Source organism: Aquarana catesbeiana, linkage group LG13 (assembly GCF_042186555.1).
Source record: "Aquarana catesbeiana isolate 2022-GZ linkage group LG13, ASM4218655v1, whole genome shotgun sequence".
NCBI lineage: Eukaryota > Metazoa > Chordata > Amphibia > Anura > Ranidae > Aquarana > Aquarana catesbeiana.
Window position 1 is genome coordinate 187,185,611 of NC_133336.1, and position 20,651 is coordinate 187,206,261.

At 41.8% G+C, this 20,651-nt stretch overlaps 1 protein-coding gene across 3 annotated transcripts; it reads right to left on the reverse strand.

Annotated features, from left to right (window-relative positions):
* Positions 1-142: 142 nt before the first annotated feature.
* LOC141117594 (uncharacterized) lies at positions 143-19,653 on the reverse strand. Of its 3 annotated transcripts, XR_012237181.1 has the most exons (6): positions 19,510-19,653; positions 16,527-16,634; positions 9,418-9,561; positions 4,723-4,848; positions 4,276-4,401; positions 681-904 (listed from the first exon to the last, which is right to left on the reverse strand). XR_012237181.1 is itself a non-coding variant. In XM_073610520.1 (5 exons), the coding sequence occupies exons 1-5, from the start codon at positions 19,559-19,561 to the stop codon at positions 711-713; spliced, it is 600 nt and encodes a 199-aa protein (XP_073466621.1). In that variant the 5' UTR covers positions 19,562-19,652; the 3' UTR covers positions 143-710. The 3 variants fall into 3 exon arrangements, 2 of the variants coding, with proteins under 2 accessions (XP_073466621.1, XP_073466620.1); XM_073610520.1 differs by lacking the exon at positions 4,276-4,401 and having other exon boundaries at positions 143-904; positions 16,551-16,634; positions 19,510-19,652; XM_073610519.1 differs by lacking the exon at positions 4,276-4,401 and having other exon boundaries at positions 143-904; positions 19,510-19,652.
* Between the last annotated feature and the right edge of the window lie 998 nt (positions 19,654-20,651).

Here is a 20,651-nt window from a genome sequence, read left to right on the forward strand (position 1 = left end):
GGAACTGCATGCAACGTTAGCCAAGCTGGAACAGAGGCAAATCTAACTTCCTATAACAAACGACCCACTAAATTTACCTATCAGCGGTAGATAAAATCTACAAGCGCTACACATGTTTGTTATTTAAAAAAAACAAAAAACGAAGCTTTACAATCACTTTAATATTGACATTATTTAAGAAAATAAATAAATGTAAATAAAAAAAGTTGATTTTATATGAGGATTTAAAGCGCGGGTCCACCTATCTATTGGTTTTTTTTTTGGAGATCATTAACAAACTTTTCTTCTCATGATTATCTACTCACATGTTCTGTGTAATAAGTCCGCCTGTGTCCGATTTCGTTGTAAAGAATAACTTATAAAATTCACTGAAGGCGGTTTCCATCTTCATTGTGGGCATTTGAAGCCCACAAGCATGTATTTCCTGGATGCGGTGAATGCTGTGCTCCCAGCATTCACCGAGATGTTGTGATGACACTGTTGCACAATGCATGCTGGGAAGCCTGAGACTAGCTCCCAGGGGACTGTGGGAGGTCTGGGAGAGGCTAGAAACACGTCTACTCCCATGGGAGGAAAACCAGGAAGTGCTAAGAAGATTAGAAAAAAAAAGGTAATTACGGCGATTTAAATTTTTTTACACAGCATGTCAGCATCTAGGCAAGGAAGAGAATGCATAGAAATAAAGTTCAAAATTTGGGTGGAACCCCACTTTAATTGTACTTTAAGGAAGCTGCAAGAGCCAAGATAATAAACATGAAGCACTGCTGGAGGTGAAGACTAGGGGGGCTGCCACATGTAATTCCCAAATGGTAGACGGTGCCATCAATGTCAAAAGTCTGGTTTTGAAAATAACAGATGGAATCAGTAGCACAGCCGTGCAGTCTCGGGCCAACGCTGGGTCCCACTGCAACACAAAACAGTAAAAAATACATTATAATTAACATAACCCAACATATAAACATCGCTGCATAGGGTATATATATTATCTGGGGCTTGCATAGCTGCACAGGTGTCACTGGAAGCTTATTTCAGACCAAGACAAGCAGTGGACAGATTAGTGAAAGCAACTACTGAGCAAAAGAAAAGCCATCAGAATGTTGTACTGTATCCTAGTAGAAGAGCATGGCATATAGCTCCATGTTAAGGGAAAGGTATAGGGCCCCATTTGCACTTGTAAATGGGGCAGACTGCGATTACCCACAGGAGACTCATGGCTGCTGAGGCGCAATGGGCCTAGGTCCCAATTAACGTAACACAATGGGATTAAATCCCCCACCACCCTTGCCCTTTACCCCATTAAACAAGACACTTACAACCAGGGTAGGACTTAGGGTGGTGGGGGCCCCTGGGCTTGAGTCACTTTCGGGCCCTACCCTTCTATACATAAGCACAGCTCTATAAAACAGAAATAGAAAAGGACAAGGTGCGCCAGACTCAGTGCAGTATTAACCACTTCAGCCCCGGAAGAATTTACCCCCTTCCTGACCAGAGCACTTTTTGCGATTCGGCACTGCGTCGCTTTAACTGACAATTGCGCGGGCGTGCGAAGTGGCTCACAAACAAAATTGACGTCCTTTTTTCCCCACAAATAGAGCTTTCTTTTAGTGGTATTTGAACACCTCTGCGTTTTTTATTTTTTGCGCTATAAACAAAAAAATGGCAACAATTTTGAAAAAAAACGCATTATTTTGTACTTTTTGCTATAATAAATATCCCCAAAAAATAATAAAAAAAACCATTTTTTTCCCTCAGTTTAGGCCGATACGTATTCTTCTACATATTTTTGGTAAAACAAAATCACAATAAGCGATTATTGATTGGTTTGCGCAAAAGTTATAGCGTTTACAAAATAGGGGATAGTTTATGGCCTTTTTATTAATAATTTTTTTTTTACTAGTAATGGCGGCGATCAGCGATTTTTATTGTGACTGTGACATTATGGCGGACACATCGGACATTTTTGACACATTTTTGGGACCATTGTCATTTATACAGCAGTCAGTGCTATAAAAATGCACTGATTCCTGTGTAAATGACACTGGCAGTGAAGGGGTTAACCACTAGGGGGCGGAGGGGGGTTAAGTCAGTACTAGGGATGTGTTCTAACTGTAGGGGGGATGGGCTGTGTGTGACACGTCACTGATCTCTGCTCCCGATGACAGGGAGCAAAGATCAGTGACACTGTTACTAGGCAGAACGGGGAGATGCTGTTTACATCAGCATCTCCCCATTCGTCCTCTCCGTGAGGCGATCGCGGTTATCCCCGTGGGGATCCAACTCACGGAGCTCCAGGCCAGCGCACACAATGGCACAGCAGGGGATTCAAATGGGACTTACAGGTACGCCCATTTGCCCAGCCGTGCCATTCTGCCGACGTACATTGGCGTACGCCGGTTGGGAAGTGGTTAAAGAAATTCTGTTTAATTGGACAAGACAAAACAGCCAAATGGCTACTCACAAAAGTAGATAATATATAAGCGTACAAGTGGGGGATACTGTACTGGTATTCGTCCTGGGTCCATGATTAATAAAAGCAATAAAAATGGATAAAATGATAATTACTGTATTTATTGGCGTATAACGCGCGCTGGCGTATAACACACACCCCAAGCTTTAAGGAAAAAAACTTACATTTAAATGCCCATCAATGCAGCCTTATCAATGTCCATCTGCAGCCTGGTCAGTGTCAGTGTAGCCTTGCTCCAGTGTCATTGCTGCCTTGTCATTGCAGTCTTTCAATTTTTTAAAATGGCGCTGCCGAGATACAGAGCCGGCTTTCGGACACTCTCGGCATCTTTCGGCCGCTCTTGGTGGCTTTTGGCCGCACTCGGCGGCTTTCGGAACGGGTGGGGCCAGCGGGGCCCACGGGGCCCCCTATTGGCCGGGTCCCATGGGCTTGAGCCCCGTCAAGCCCAATGGAAAGTCCGGCCCTGCTTACAACCATTAGGTTGGAAAGGACAAGGCCACAGCTTTATTAAATTCCAACACATAACATGTAAACATATTTAACCAGTGCCAGTCACAGTCGTACTGTGAGCACTCAGCTAAAAGAGGGAAGTGGGGCCTGTCCTTACCATAAGTGCTGGACAGACAGCCTACTTCCGATTTTCCATCAAGGGCATAGCCCATTACAGCAACTTTAACTGCTGGCAAGGTCAAGAAAACCGCAGCAAGCTGTGACATACCATAACAGAGGAAAAGGGGGTCGGGACGGTAGGCAGCTCTTCCAACCGACTCTTCCGAAAGAGCCAGAATTCCCTGGGGTACACGTTCCCTGAGCTCAGGCCCATCCCATCCTCCCATGTTTCAACCAAGTGAACTCTGTTCCAGATCCTTACTGGACTCCAAGTGAACTGTGTCCCAGACTACTTCCAGACTCCAAGTTAACCATGTTCGAGACCTGTGCTAGACTCCAACTGAACCGAGTCCCAGACCCATATTGGACTACAAGTGAACTATGTCCCAGGCCTGTACTGGACACCAAATATACCATGTCCCAGGAGTACTGGACACCAAATACACCATGTCCCAGGCCTGTACTGGACACCGAATACACCATGTCCCAGGCCTGTACTGAACACCAAATACACCTGGTCCCAGGCCTGTATTGGACTCCAAGTAAAACGTATGCCAGACCCCTACTGGATTCCAAGTGAACTGTGTCTGAGACTGCTACTGGACTCCAAGTGAACCGTGTCCCAGACCCCTACTGAACTTCAGGTAAACCATGTCCCAGACCCCTACTGGATTCCAAGTGATAAGCATCCCAGACCACTACTGGACTCCAACTGAACCATGTCCCAGACCCCTACTGGACTCCAACTGAACCATGTCCCAGACCCCTATTGGAACCCAAGTGAGCTGTGTCCCAGACCCTTACTGGACTCCAAGTGAGCTGTGTCCCAGACCCTTACTGGACTCCAAGTGAGCTGTGTCCCAGACCCTTACTGGACTCCAAGCAAAAAGCATCCCAGACCACTACTGGACTCCAACTGAACCATGTCCCAGACCCATACTGAGCACCAAATAAAGTTACCCATACTTCAGTAGTTCTGGTATTTTCTAAAATTTTAGATTAGGTGAGGTTCATGTCAAGGACATTCAATTTTACGTAAAATCATATACAGTACACATATACTATAATAGTGATCCCTAAACTCTATGAAGGCCAATATTAGCTTCACTTTCCTAAAGTATTATTACTTTTTCTTAAGAACGCACTTCAAGCAAATAACTAAATGCACAGATTAAATAAATATAAAGTGGTTGCTTAACCTGCCAAATGAGTAGCAGTTCTGTCCATTGAGTCTTGCATGGCCACTGAGTTCTGTCTGGTAGGGCAGGAGATCTGATTTTTCTCTGCTGTTCATTTTCACTTACAGATCTTGTCCCTTACCCACCCTGTGATTGGACAGTGAAAAAAAAAGATAGTGTCATGAAGAGCTCATCCCTCTGTCACTCTGCTCTCCACTTCTGTCAGAATGCTCCTAGCTGTGCAGCACAACTTATTGGCTCCTTGTGCTGTTTCTGCCTTCCCCAGTCTAAGCTCTGCTGTACAGTGACTGCAAGAGGCTGATAATAAGTCAAAGTCACGCTATTTGCATTTAAAGATACACATAAAAATGTATTAATGATTACAGATCTAATTTTATTTTGTGTCATTTATCTTCTCGGTGTTCAGCTTTAAGTCCTGCTATTTGCTCATTCATCTGATTAACTCACATGTTGTAAGTTCCACATTGGCGCAGTATTTTTCCTCGCCCTTGCACTCAAGCTTACAGGATTCATCTGTAGTGGAAGTACAAGTCTGACAGAAGACTCCATTTTTTACAGATTTTCGTGTTGGCACTAAAAAAGATAACAATGAACAGGGTGTGGAGAAAATATCCTCTACTGCAGAGATTCTCAACCTTATTGTGACCAGGGCCTGCAATTTCGGCTAAAATCTACCATGCCCCAACAGTAGTTAAAAAGATCTATACTCACACAGTAAAACACAGAATATGTATTGACATTCTGGATGACTCTGGGTGGGGCTGGGTGTCAATGTGTGAAGATGGGGGTTCTAGGATGGGTCAGGGGAATCTGCTATAGACTTGGCTTCCCTGTGTAGGGGATGAGGCTTCTGTAGGGAGCTGGGGCAACTGTAGGGATAATGTCTTCGGATGGGGCTGGAAGTCTCTCCAGGGGCACTGTGGGAGACTGGAGTGCATTGAAGGAACTGGGGGGGGGGCATTGTGGGACACTGTTAGGGGTACTATGGGGGGCAGGAAACTCTACAGCAAGCTAGGTGGAACTGCAGGGGGCTGGGGGGCATTGTGGGAGGTTAGGTGGCACTTTGGAGGATGAGGGCTCTCAGCGGGGCCAAGGGCACTATCAAAAGTTGAGGGGCACTACAGGCCAATATGAGAGGTTGGGTGGCACTATGGAAGCTGGAAGGCACTGTGGAGGGTTGAGGGGCACTGCAGGCCAATATAGGAAGCTGGAAGGCAATGTGGAAGGGGCACTACAGGCCAATGTGAGAGGTTGGGTGGCACAATGGAAGCTAGAAGACATTGTGGAAGGTTGAGGGGCACCACAGGCCAACGTGAGAGGTCGGGTGGCACTATTGAAGCTGGTAGGTACTGTGGAAGGTTGAAGGGCACTACAGGCCAATATGAGAGGTTGGGTGGCACAATGGAAGCTGGAAGGCACTGTGGAAGGTTGAGGGGCACTACAGGTCAATATGGGAGATTAAGCGGCACTATGGAAGTGAGTGGATCAGAAGCTGGCTGGAGGTTTGGGAGAAGGGAGGGTGGTTGAGAGCCACTGCTATACTGATTGTGTCTTCAATGCATGCCACCCTCATAAATATGTTCAGTCAGGCAACAATGAAATATTGTTAATATGAAATAAATAATACATTGGTTTATTAAATGTACACTTTGGGGGAGATTTACTAAAACTGGGGCACACAAAATCTGATGCAGCTGTGCATCGTAACCAATCAGCTTCCAGGTTTTATTGTGAAAAGCTTAATTGATCAAGCTGAAGTTAGAAGCTGATTGGTTACTGTGCACAGCTGCACCAGATTTTGTGTGTACCAGTTTTAGTAAATCTCCCCCATTTGCCTATCTTCATTTTTTATATAGTTTTTAAGGAATTATAAGACATTTATTTGGTACAATGTTTAATACATTTGTATACTGTGCAAATGTAAAAAATAAATAACAAATATACAGTGGGGAAGGAAAGTATTCAAACCCCCTTAAATTTTTCACTCTTTGTTATATTGCAGCCATTTGCTAAAATCATTAAAGTTCATTTTTTTTCCTCATTAATGTACACACAGCACCCCATATTGACAGAAAAACACAGAATTGTTGACATTTTTGCAGATTTATTAAAAAAGAAAAACTAAAATATCACATGGTCCTAAGTATTCGGACCCTTTGCTGTGACACTCATATATTTAACTCAGGTGCTGTCCATTTCTTCTGATCATCCTTGAGATGGTTCTACACCTTCATTTGAGTCCAGCTGTGTTTGGTTATACTGATTGGACTTAATTAGGAAAGCCACACACCTGTCTATATAATACCTTACAGCTCACAGTGCATGTCAGAGCAAATGAGAATCATGAGGTCAAAGGAACTGCCTGAAGAGCTCAGAGACAGAATTGTGGCAAGGCACAGATCTGGCCAAGGTTACAAATACATTTCTGCTGCACTTAAGGTTCCTAAGAGCACAGTGGCCTCCATAATCCTTAAATGGAAGACGTTTGGGACGACCAGAACCCTTCCTAGAGCTGGCCGTCTGGCCAAACTGAGCTATCGGGGGAGAAGAGCCTTGGTAAGAGAGGTAAAGAAGAACCCAAAGATCACTGAGGCTGAGCTCCAGAGATGCAGTCGGGAGATGGGAGAAAGTTGTAAAAAGTCAACCATCACTGCAGCCCTCCACCAGTTGGGGCTTTATGGAAGAGTGGCCCGACGGAAGCCTCTCCTCAGTGCAAGACACATGAAAGCCCGCATGGAGTTTGCTAAAAAAAAAAACACCTGAAGGACTCCAAGATGGTGAGAAATAAGATTCTCTGGTCTGATGAGACCAAGATGGAACTTTTTAGCCTTAATTCTAAGCGGTTATGTGTGGAGAAAACCAGGCACTGCTCATCACCTGTCCAATACAGTCCCAACAGTGAAGCATGGTGGTGGCAGCATCATGCTGTGGGGGTGTTTTTAGCTGCAGGGACAGGACGACTGGTTGCAATCAAGGCAAAGATGAATGCGGCCAAGTACAGGGATATCCTGGACGAAAACCTTCTCCAGAGTGCTAAGGACCTCAGACTGGGCCGAAGGTTTACCTTCCAACAAGACAATGACCCTAAGCACACAGCTAAAATAACAAAGGAGTGGCTTCACAACAACTCCGTGACTGTTCTTGAATGGCCCAGCCAGAGCCCTGACTTATAAACCCAATTGAGCATCTCTGGAGAGACCTAAAAATGGCTGTCCACCAACGTTTACCATCCAACCTGACAGAACTGGAGAGGATCTGCAAGGAGGAATGGCAAAGGATCCCCAAATCCAGGTGTGAAAAACTTGTTGCATCTTTCCCAAAAAGACTCATGGCTGTATTAGATCAAAAGGGTGCTTCTACTAAATACTGAGCAAAGGGTCTGAATACTTAGGACCATGTGATATTTCAGTTTTTCTTTTTTAATAAATCTGCAAAAATGTCAACAATTCTGTGTTTTTCTGTCAATATGGGGTGCTGTGTGTACATTAATGAGGAAAAAAAATGAACTTAAATGATTTTAGCAAATGGCTGCAATATAACAAAGAGTGAAAAATTTAAGGGGGTTTGAATACTTTCCGTCCCCACTGTAAATTTAAAAACTTTTTTGAAGAAGTTAATTTTTTAAACACCTTACTTTGTACTCTTTAAAGGTGAGCTAAACTATCAGTTTCATTTAGCTTAATACCAAAAAAAAAAATGGTGAGCAAAGTCTAATGCCGCGTACACACGATCAGACATTCCGAAAACAAAATCCTGGATTTATTTCCGACGGATGTTGGCTCAAACTTGTCTTGCATACACACGGTCACACAAATGTTGTCGGAAATTCCGAACGTCAAGCACGCGGTGACGTACAACACTTACGACCAGCCGAGAAAAATTAAGTTCAATACTGTAGCCAGTGTGGCTCTTCTGCTTGATTCTGAGCATGCGTGGAATTTTGTACATCGGAATTGTGTACACACCAGCTCTCAAATTTTTGTTGTCGGAAATTCCGACAACAAATGTCCGATGGAGCCTACACATGGTCGGAATTTCCAACAACAGACTCACATCGAACATTTGTTGTCGGAAATTCCGACCGTGTGTACGCGGCATAACAGTTTGTTTTGTTTCAAAATCAACCACAACTTGAGTAGAAAAGCCTGTGCTCTGCCAGCATGATGGCTGGGGCCGTGCCAGACCTCTCTAGACAGCCCATTGTATCCACACAGAGAGCAAAAAACCCTCTCTACAGCATGCTGGCAGGGGATAGACTTTTCTACTCGGGACTGAGGCTACTTTCTAAAGAAGAAGACTTCTGTATCCAAACAGAGAGCGAGAGACCCTCCCTACAGCATGCTGGCAGGGGATAGACTTTTCTACTTAGGACTGAGGCTGCTTTCTAAAGAAGAAGACTACTGTATCCACACAGAGAGTGAGAGGCCCTCTCTACAGCATGCTGGCAGGGGATAAACTTTTCTACTCAGGGCTGTGATTGTTTTCTAAAGAAGAGGACTACTGAATTCACATAAAGAGCAAGAGACCCTCTCTACAGCATGCTGGCAGGGGATAGACCTTTCTACTTAGGACTGAGGCTGCTTTCTAAAGAAGAAGACTACTGTATTCACACAGAGAGCGAGAGACCCTCTCTATAGCATGCTGGCAGGGGATAGCTTTTCTACTAAGGGCTGTGGCTGCTTTCTAAAGAGGAAGTATTAGATATCAGAAGAATATTCCTTGTAGTTAGAAATACTGACTTTAAAGTAGATCAGTGATGATCTAAGGTACGAGTTGACCTGATATGACCAGAACCTGTGGGAAGTTGTCACATGATAGCAGGTCCCCGACCCAATCAGCTGTAGCCAGGGAGTTAACCGCCCACATAACTAAAGGGTGGGGATGTTCTTATCTAAATATGACTATATTTGGCCAATATCATTGGCCAAAAGTGGCCATGCAGCCATATTAGGTCAATGGTGTCACCAGCCTCTTTGCTCCATGCGGCTGCAAGGCGGGGAACTCCCAAGCCGCAGCTGATGGGGAATAGCGCCCTACCAACATGTGACAGCTTCCCAATGGTTTGGCCCAAATCTTAGCACAACCCATTTTTTTTATTTCAGAAAGGCCGTGGGCAGATTCTGCAAAGTGGAACTTACGTACAATTCAGAGCTCCTGGAGTACAGTTGTCGGCGTTACAGCAAGATGTAGATAACTGCACATTTCCATTTGGTGAGGTCATGGTCCCAGATATGCTACAAGAAGATATGTTCGGTGCACAGGCTCTGCCAAACAGGGTGTACTCATCTGCGTTAGCAAATACAAAGATTTTTAGCTATTCATAAGTATAAGATGACATTATTAAATAACTCAGCCTAATTAAAAAAGGAGAGAGTTAAAGATTTCAGTTTTTTGCTAGATATTAGAAAGCTAAAGCTGAACTATAAGCAAACAGTTAAATACACATATAATACATACATGGGGATTATTCTATCTGACTAAGGATTTGTATTTTTGTCCATCCAGTCCAAAGAATTACAAAGCTCTGCAATGAAGCATAGTCCTATCTGGCAGTGCAGTAGACCAGATTTTCCTCTGCTGTAGTTAAATTAAACATGAAAGGTCTTGTCCCTCCCCCCTGCCTGTGATTGGACAGTAAAAGGAAAGGAAGCAGGGTGATGGCAGGGTACCTCAAACAGGAACCTTTATTAAAATTTCCGCTTATGTATATAGCAATTAGAGACACAAGAGGTTGTCGTTTTTCTAATAATATTCTGGTCTAATGTGCCAATAGCATACAAAGAGAGCTTTGTGAAATAGCAACCTGTGTTACTCTGGCTGTGCGTTACCACTGTCCGAATTCCAGTCAGCAAAAGATTGAGAGCATGTTCTCAATTTTTCGGTCGGAAAAAGTTCCTATCCGAAAATGCGATCGTCTGTAGCAATTCCGACGCGCAAATTTCCTACGCATGCTCGGAAACAATTTGACGCATGCTAGGAAGCATTGAACTTAATTTTCTCGGCTCGCCGGACTGTTGTACGTCACCGCGTTCTTGACGGTCGAAAGTTCAGCGAACTTTTGTGTGACCGTGTGTATGCAAGCCAAGCTTGAGCGGAATTCCGTCGGAAAAACCATCCAAGATTTTTCTGACAGAAAATCCGCTCGTGTGTACGCGGCATTAGTCAAATTTGCATTCTAGACTTTCCAGTAGGTTTCAATAGTCATGGGCAGTTTAGTGTAACAGTTTATGCCTTGGTTTTTCATATACAGCAAAAATTTGGGAGTTTCTTGGGAAAAATGATATCTCTGCAATAAAATGTAGCTATTGCTCATGCTGCACTATTAATTAGCCATGACAGGTCAGCTTTATATCTTGATTCATACAGATTCATAAACATGTGAAAATAAAGGCCTTTGCACCCCCAATGCTGTGTAAGGAAAACGTAGGACTAGACTGGAACAGCATGTATTAGTTTACCGACAAATTACCGTCTTCTCATTGCAGTGCAAATGTATGAACTGTCATTGCTATCAACAGGAGCTAGGGATGGTCGTTTTTATACTCAAAGGGGTTCGTGGGAGGATCTTAAGGTAGATGTGAACTCATTCACTAAAATCTCATATAATCTTTAACATGTCCATGTAATTTCAAATGTCTTTTTCGATCTTCTGAATTCATTCATAGTTTCATAGTTGTAAGGCTGAGTAAAAACACCAGTCCATCTAGTTCAACTTATGTGGGTGTGTGTGTATTTATGTCTTTATGTCTCATTTATTCGTTTCTAAGAATTAATTAAAGTAATACCTGGTATTCTGGTGGAACCTTTAACTACTACAGTGGCTAAGAGAACTTTTGTAAGCCTCCTGTTATTTTATGCCTGTTAAGCAATGTGCTGGAAGGTGGCCTCCCCTCCCACAATGCCCTTCTGGACGTGTTTGGTAAACTTTAACCTGCCTCTTAATCAAGCCACTTGTGCCAATAGGGGGGGTCCTCATAAGTTTTGGAAATTTTGGTCTTGGTGGTTGGACGATACTTCCACCGCTGTAACAGCAGCGGATGAAAGGACTTAGAGGTATAAAGGCTCCGGTCTCCTTCAGTCTAATGAGAACTTCTAGAACCAGAGATAGCTGACATCCTTCATTATGTGGTGGGTTGTGAGGCATAGTGGGTGCAAGGTGGAAGTTATTTGGCTCCAGACACTTCTTGGATGCAAAAGAGATGTTTATTTCTCTTACAAATTTTTATGGGGAAAAGAGGGTTAGGGCCAGGACACCCTTGAGTAGTTGCAAGTTCAATTAATAGACTCAGACTTCAATAGGAGGACAGCCGTGCAGGGAAAGGCCCCCAGCAAGACACCACATCTGCATGTGTAGGAATGCTGTCTCCTATGGCAACAGTCTTTAACAGTTCCTAACACAAAACGTAACAGTTCTTTCACCTTCACTACAATTTCTCTTTGTAGTTCTTCAGCCCACTGAGCTCCTGGTCTCTCACTAGACTCACTGATTCACTGCCACTGAATCCCGTAAGCTTCTCCAATCTTTACGGTGGTATCTTCTTCAAGCATCACCCCTGCTTCTCTGCTGGGTCCCTAGCTTGGCACTCCTGATACTTCTCAATCTTCACCCCGTTGGCCTGCCTTGTGTGTCAAGTCCATGACTTGACACACAAGGCTGCTCTGCAAGCATCATCTCTGCTAGTTGGGTCCCTGACTTGATCACCATCTGAAGTTTCCTGATTCTCCACCGTGCCCGTTCTCCACCGTGCCCGTTCGGTGAGAATGTGACTCTGGTACTTGCTCCAGTTACTCACTGTGGTCCCTGGTAATAAGGTGAATGCTCCCTTTGTGGTGACAGCTTCCCCTCTACCTCCAACCACTGACAGGTTCTCCGGCTGGCAGAACTGTCACTTCTGGTTGGACTGCAAGCCGCAATCCCAACCCTGTGCTGCTCTCTTGCTTCTGGATAGGTCTCAGACAGCCTAGAGGCCAGATGCCCCCGGGATAGGCCCAATCTCCGTCACGAGCAACACAACACACCTCCACTCAGACAGCTGTCCAGGTGGCACAGAACATAGATTACATGAATCTACCTGAATATATAGGTTCTCTCAACAGGCCAAGGAATTCAAGAAAACCCCTGCCCATTGGCTGAGATACCCCATATACCCATAACCTGACCTTGAGTTGCCCTTTTCATACCTAATACCACCAAGTACCCGGCCACCTAGTGGTAGAAGAGAAAAGTGCAACAAGGCCAAACTTATGAAGAAATGAATGGATCTCTAACAGGTGGCCTACTCCAGGCAAGTAAATTTGCGAGGAGCTCCCTGCCTAAACTCCAGGGTGCTACATCAGTTAAAATAGTCCCATTTTCTCTTTCAAGTTCCTTTGCAAATTGCTTGAGCTTTGCACGCTAAATGACCACCAACCCCCACCCCTCCATCTTGGGGTTCTAGTTTGTTAGTGTATTTGTTTTCTTTTTGTTTTTGTAGCATGGGCCTTTGGGGCCTGCCCCTGCGTGGGTAACAATTGTACTATTTTTTGTGTATTTCTATTTTAAAATCAATAAAAACAGATTTTCCCCCCAAAAAAGTAATACCTGGTGAGCATGTCATGATGGTCCTTTTTCAGCAACTTCCTGCTTTGGGGTGACAACGTTCTTCTGTCTCCCAAATGCTCCAAAATTTGCCACACTTTCAACTCCTGATACTATAAGGGGTCATGCAGATGTTCAGTATGTAGACATCTTCCCACCATTGTCGCCATCAAAAAGCCTACCCTAACCAATGACATGCAGACGCTGGAGAGCATGCATATAGACAGGAAGTGGCTGAAGGAAAGTGGATTCAATAACTTGTCTAGAGTCATTTTACTTTAATGGCAATTGGCTGGTGTAATGGAGACAGGCTGATGGTATCATGTGTTCTAAAACACTTTGAACATGTATGTCATCAATGTAACATGGATCCATTTGAAAGGACAAGATTTATTTAGTGATCACTTTAGATCAAGTTTAGGTGTAACATTTTGGAGTCACGCAAGACCACTTCATCAGGCATTGCATGCCAACTTGATGTCATATGATCATTTTATTAAATCTTTGGACTTTCAAATAGACGACATACGAGTCCTTGTAGATTGATCACTGGTTAACCAGCTAGCTTTTGCCGCAGAACCCCCGCATTCCAAGCTTTATCTAAGAAGGAGTACGTTGGGAATATTTCCAGGATCATGTTAGAAAAGGCACAGTGCAATAAAAGGGAAGTTAAGAAGTAAAGTAGCAAACACATACCCAGTACATAAAAAATGATTGCACGTGGATTGCCATTCAAATACTGGCATATTGCTGCAAAGTTAAAGAAAATGGTTCGGAGAACAAACTCTTCTCTCCTCCTACATCTGAACAGTTACTGTATGTCTGAGGTTTCAATGACAGAAAGCCTACCTGAAAGGGGTTACCTGCTGCGGTGCTCTAGCTTTAGAAAATGCATTGAACTCTTGGAATGCTTATGTCATATATAATTATTTGGAAAAAAAAGAGTTTATATATATCAAGATATCAATTTAAAATTGTGTAAACTTAATGTTGATCTTCACCTTTTTTTTTTATAAGTAAGGCTTATCCTAATGGCCATCGATACATATGTAAGATTTGGATTTTTTTCTATAAAAGTACATTTTTTAGTTACATTTTTGCACCGATTCTGTTTGCGGCCAGCTAGATAAATTACATATTCATGAGATCCTGAAACTCATATGCTCTGTACACACGGTCGGATTTTCCGACGGAAAATGTGTGATAGGACCCGTTGTCGGAAATTCCGACCGTGTGTGGGCTCCATCACACATTTTCCATCGGAATTTCCGACACACAAAGTTTGAGAGCTTGCTATCAAATTTTCCGAACAAACAAAATCCGTTGTCGGAAATTCCGATCGTGTGTACACAAATCCGACGCACAAAGTGCCACGCATGCTCAGAATAAATTAAGAGACGAAAGCTATTGGCTACTGCCCCGTTTATAGTCCCAACGTACGTGGTTTACGTTACCGCGTTTAGAACGATCAGATTTTCCGACAACTTTGTGTGACCGTGTGTATGCAAGACAAGTTTGAGCCAACATCCGTCGGAAAAAATCCATGGATTTTGTTGTCGGATAGTCCGATCAATGTCTGACCGTGTGTACAGGGCATTAGGATATTGGTGTCATCGCTCCCAGGAGTCTTTGGGCATCCTAATCTTTTATCATCACAGTATTACTGCACAGGAGTGAGACTGGGAAGTGCATGCTGGGTAGCCAGTTGCACAAAATCCCAGAAGTAAATAGGTGCCAGCTTCAGATGCGCACATATGCAATGGCCGCCGCCAGAACTTTTGGTGGACAAAATAAACTACAGATTTGGCAAGAAAATATTAAAAAGAAAAAATATGAGAATATCTGAATTAGATGCATCGATTATTAAGAATCATGAGGATGCTTTTATAAAAATTTGGATGCGGAGCCTGTAGTGCCTCTAAAATAAAATGGACCTATGATCCTTATTATTATCCTTAGATAAATACTTTTATCAAACTTTATAAAAGCCTTGAATGTCTCCTGTCCGGCCATTACTTTTTTTTTGCATTGAAAGCTGCCAGCTCATATCTTTTTGTCTGCTCTCAGTGTTATCAAAGGAGCAAAATTACACAATTTACAAGTACTTGTAAAACCTGTTATCTAATGACCTTTGGCAAAGTTTCTTTATGTACTTTTGAAGTTAGGGTATATGTCTTCATCTGCAAATCACAGCTCCCAACTCACCAATCAACCTCATTTCATGGGACTGTCCCTCTTTTGAGATCAAATCCCTCTGCCCCCTTTTGAACTGATGTGTATAACTGTATACAAAATGTATAATTTTAATACCAAAAGTGTTTTACTGTACTAAATCTTTTATTTAACCTCAATATTACTGCAAATTTTATTTTGAAAAGGTAATAAAAAGGAAAAATAGAGGTTAAAAAAAGGACTTGTGTGGTTAAGCCAATAATTTTCTGCATAGTAGATCTTTGTGGTCTGTGCAACTGGGACCATGGCCAGGACATGTGAGTTGTGGAGTCGAGATCTAGATTTGGGTGTCATCATCATAGAGATGGAATTAGAAGCTGTGGGAGGTTGCCAACGGATCCAGGGAGGAGTAGATAATATAAAAGGTCCTTGAGTGACCATTACAAGAAGAAGAGGAATGAAGGAGATAGAGTTGTAGGTGATAGTGAAGGTGAGTTAAGCTGGAAGGTAGGAGGAGAACCAGGAAACAGTAAAGTTGTGGAGGCCAAGAGAGTAGAGTATTTTGAGGAGCAGTTGGTGGTCAACTGTGTTAAAGGCAGCAGAAAAGTCTAGGAGTATGAGTATAAGTGGTGGCCATTGGTTTCAGCAAATAGTAAGTCAGTATTGAGTTTAAGGCCCCATTCACACCTGAGTGTTTTGTAATTTGAAGCTCAGGCAGAAAAAAAATCAATTTTTCTCTATGGAGATGGCTTATATCTCCACTCCAAGTCACCTGAAGCCAAAAGCATGAAGCTCAGCAAAGTTTTGCAGCTTAGGAGGACAGTTTTTGTGGAGTGTCATGGGCAAAAGCCAGAGCGAAAGGTCGAAAGGTCTTAAGAAGGTTGTTAACAGTTAGGTGGTGTCTCCGATAGTTGTAGACTAGGCATCCTAGGAATTTGGAGGTAAACAGGAGCTTGGAGATAGCTCTTAAATTGTACAAATAAGTGGAGATGGAATGAACTCAAGGCCTAACCAATTGGCACCCACACTTTCATCCTAAAGGAACTTCTTGACCAAGACACCAAATGAGGCAGCTACTTAAAGTGCATGTCTACCCAAAACTTTATTTTTACATTTTGGATTGAGTGGGAAAGGTTAGAATAGATTTGTATTGCTGTCTGAGCCCTCTCTTTGTTCATCTTGTTGACCACTGACAAGAGGACACGAAGTGGTGCGATTTACAAAATCTGACAGTTACCAAGACAGGAATAATGGAGCTTTCTCCTAACTTTGGACAGATTTCCACTCACTTTTCCTTCACTTCACAGTTAGTGAAAGTAAAGTTGCCTTTACGGAATTTAGACAGCATTCTATAGTCAAAAAATAAAGTAAAAATATTTTGGCTTTAGATATGCTTTAAATGAACTGGGCAGATAATATTGGATGCATAAAACATTTGGAAAAATGTTAAGGCATGTGGTCAATGTGATCTGGCAATTATAACGAGGCACCATGAACCTACTGAATGAAATTAATCCAGACATACAGATCCCCGAACTGCATTCCTTGGTTGGACCAGTACAAGAAGGATCAGTTATGTTATAGCATTCAAAACATTTCACGGAATAACCTAAAAAACAAAAAAAAAACAAGATACAGTTAGCTTTGGTTCCAATTTGTAAAATAATCTATCTATCTATCTATCTATCTATCTATCTATCTATCTATCTATCTATCTATCTATCTATCTATCTATCTATCTTATATATTTTCATAATGTATTTAGGTATAGGTCTATATCGTCTAGTACGTTATTGACCATATAATAATCACAAGAATCCCAGGGACTGCAGTAATTGAAGTTAAACACAGTGGGACTGATTTACTAAAGAAGTAGAGACTGCTCACTTAGCGAACATAATGCTGTAACCAAATTAGTCAAAGGATGTAAGGAAAAAGATTTGCTAATGTTAAAAATATTAAATGGTCCAAAAGCAGATTTGACTGTTGAAAACGAATGGAATGGGGCTAAATGACATGAGGAGCAAAGGTGGTTTACCTAGCAAAGTGAATGATAGTAAACAATGGGGTTGATTTACTAAAACTAGAGAGTGAGAAATCTGGTGCAGCACTGCATAGATCAGCTTCCAGGTCTTTTTGTCTAAGTATAATTGAATATGCTGAAGTTAGTAGCTGACTAGCTACCATGCACAGCTGCACCAAATTTTGCACTCTCCAGTTTTAGTAAATCAACCCCAATGTGCAATGGAAATAAAAAAAGTGGATTTATGCTAGTACGTGATTGGCTGATTAAACTGAACAAAATTTACTCTTATTTACTAAGCTAGGTGCACATTAATTTTGCAATGTGAGCAGCCTTGATTGCTTTATAAAATCAACCCCATCAGATCTGTTTGATAACATCTAAAACAAGAGAAACCCATTATTAACAGCATCAAGTCCAAGGTTAGCCTTTAATATTACTACTCTGCTTTTGATCCATGGCATGTTTTATAATTTAAGGGTGCAGGCTACGGCTCCAATTTGCTTTGAATCATTAATCAGTTCCTTTAGGGAGAATCACATGCAATAATATGGCAATACCCAAACACTGGGTAATGAATTTTAATGGATTTTCAATGTGCTTCCCAAGAAAGTGATGTCACGGTTGAGTTTGTTCAACCACTTGAATCCAAAACTAATATAAAAAATGGTTTCTGGTGTAGTGGCTATTTGGCGTTTTAATATAAAGCTGGTACTCAATGGTTCCTGCAGGTCTTAGTTGGCATGTGGGCAGGATCCACCAACTATATATAAAATGCCTCACCATTTTATATGTATTTGATTGGAGATTTATAATTGACCTATTTTATGCCAGCTACCACTTGGGCTTTTTTCTCTAGTGCTGAATTTCTTCAATTTTTTGAAGAACCACCAACTGTCATTGACAACTGGGGTCTAACATTATTTCCAGGAGCTACAATAGTCGGATCTAAGCTTTGGATCCTGCTACAGAATGGTGCATTTCTCTCTAGCCGGCATATGGAAATTGAATGCTTCATCATTGTTTTTACAAAAGAGATGTGTCATCCCGGCATGTCCTTTCAGTAGGTAAGTTTTGTCCTACTTCTTCCTGCAGCAGTAGTTCTTAATCCAACCAGCAAGAGATTACTATAATGCCGCGTACACATGACCGGACTTTACGGCATACTTGGTCCGGCGGACTGGAGTCCGTCAGACAATTCGGTCGTGTGTGGGCTCCAGCGGACTTTTTTTCCCCAAAAGTTCGACGGACCTAAAAGTGAAACATGTTTCAAATCTTTTCAACGAACTTGAGTCCGGTCGAAAAGTCCGCTCGTCTGTATGCTAGTCCGACGGACAAAAACCGACGCTAGGGCGGCTATTGGCTACTGGCTACGAACTTCCTTGTTTTAGTCCGGTCGTATGTCATCACGTACGAATCTGTCGGACTTTGGTTGATCGTGTGTAGGCAAGTCCATCCATTCGGAAAGTCCGTCGTAAAGTCCGTCGAAAAGTCCACCGGACAAAGTCTGCCATAAAGTCCGCTCGTGTGTACACGGCATTAGAAGTGATCTGTTATGCAAAGCTCAGTGAAGGGGATAGATCAGGTCTCCACTGTCCAGATCCAGCCACCCATAAAGTAAAAAAAATGTAATAAGAAGCAATTATATATATATATATATATATATATATATATATATATATATATATAAATATATATAAATATATTGTATATACTGTGTGTGTGTGTATATATATATATATATATATATATATATATATATATATAAAATTTGGATAACATTTTTCTCCATAAGTGAATGCAATGTCCTTCGGAATTTTAGTGATTACAAACCTGTTAAAACGTTGCAATTATTCTAATCCTCGCCAGCCTGGCCTAATCTTATCTTAATATTTTGCTAAGAATCTAGGAAAACTGATTTCGTTTTTCTGCATGAGCCAAAATGTTGCATCAAAAAGGGAATATAGCTCTCCTAAATGAAAACACAAACATTTAATTTAAGCTTTAGTATTCCACTTAATTACATACAAATCACACTTAGATTTAAGTCAGCAGACTCTGCTGGTTATATTTTGGATTGACTATGTAGGTAATGTGTGAATTATGTGAAAGTTGTGTTAGGAAATTGTATTTTTAATATTATTTCTTTCTAATTTAAATCTGGAACATAAAAATATATGTATCCAAATCTGCTACCAAATGAAAGCCCTACAAAACTATGTATAAAGTGTGAGGGACTAAATCTTAAGATATAAGGTGCGGTATTGAGACATTTTGAACACGTGAAAAACATTCTGGGATTTAAGAGGGTATATAGGGATAAAATGCTTAGGGATTCAAGTAGTAAAATCTCATAGTTAGAAACAACTTTTTAAGGACTTGTTCACACAAATATATGACTGTCTACATCTACAGAGAGTTAAAAGTGCAAAAATTTACGTAGAAGGACTGAGGAACCCACCTGGAGTCACCAGAGCTAGAAGTAGACCAAGTATTAGCAGGTTGAAATCCATTGTTCTCAATACCTCTCAGGCAATTCATAAAACAAGAATGATCAGGAATGTTTTAAGAAATACCCTTGAGAATGGGCTGGGCCTTATATCTAGGTGCTATACCCTCCTTGTTTTTTGTTTTTTTTTTTTAAACGGAACAATAAAATGTACTTGAATTATGATGTGTGAGCATATTTATTGCAGGGGTTAGGAATGCTGTAACAAAGGTGCTCTAAGGATAAGACAGTCTTGACTGTCCAGTTACACACACAAAGTATCCAGAATTGACAAGTCAGAGCGATAAAACATATTCAGATAATTGACAGCAAGACTTCAACATGTCTCCAGGGCATACCTTTAATCCAAAGAATTTAAGTGTAAATTGTCTTGTGGCCAGGGCTTACTTAATAAAAAATCAGGGATGGCCATTGCATTGGGCCAGCCAAAACAGGACTAGCATTAGACCATGGAGATGATGCTTTTGCAGGAACTTTAATAGATAAAATATTATTTAAAATGTCATAAATCAGTCACTTAAATCCCATGTAAGCATTAACATGTTAATTGCATTTCTAAAGTCTAAATAGTCTCAAATCTTTATTTTTCTTGCTAAACAGGTCCTTGTTTAGGTACTGCCTTTTTGAAGGTGACAACACTGTTCCTATTTGCCGTTTGTGGTCATCTGTGGTCACCTGTGGTCACCATGTGATATGAGCCTTTGATGGAGACTATTCACTAAGTGCCATTTCAACAAACATTGCATAGGCATGGTCCACGGTTGATATCATCAGGAAACCTGCTGTGAGAATTTCCCTGTAGCTATAGCTGGAGTGCATGTAGTCAGGAAACTAAAGCCTCGTACACGCGATCGGATTTTCCGCAAACAAAACCTCAGACTTTTGTCTGAAGGGCTTTGGCCCCAAACTTGTCTTGCATACAAACGGCACACAATTGTCGGCCAACAAGCATGAACATAGTGACGTGGGGTTTCAGCTCTTTAGCGCCACCCTTTGGGCACCTTCTGCTAATTTCGTGTTAGTAGAAGTTTGGTGAGTGTTGATTCGCGCTTTTTATTTCGCGATTTTCATTTTGCGCTTTTCATTTCACACTT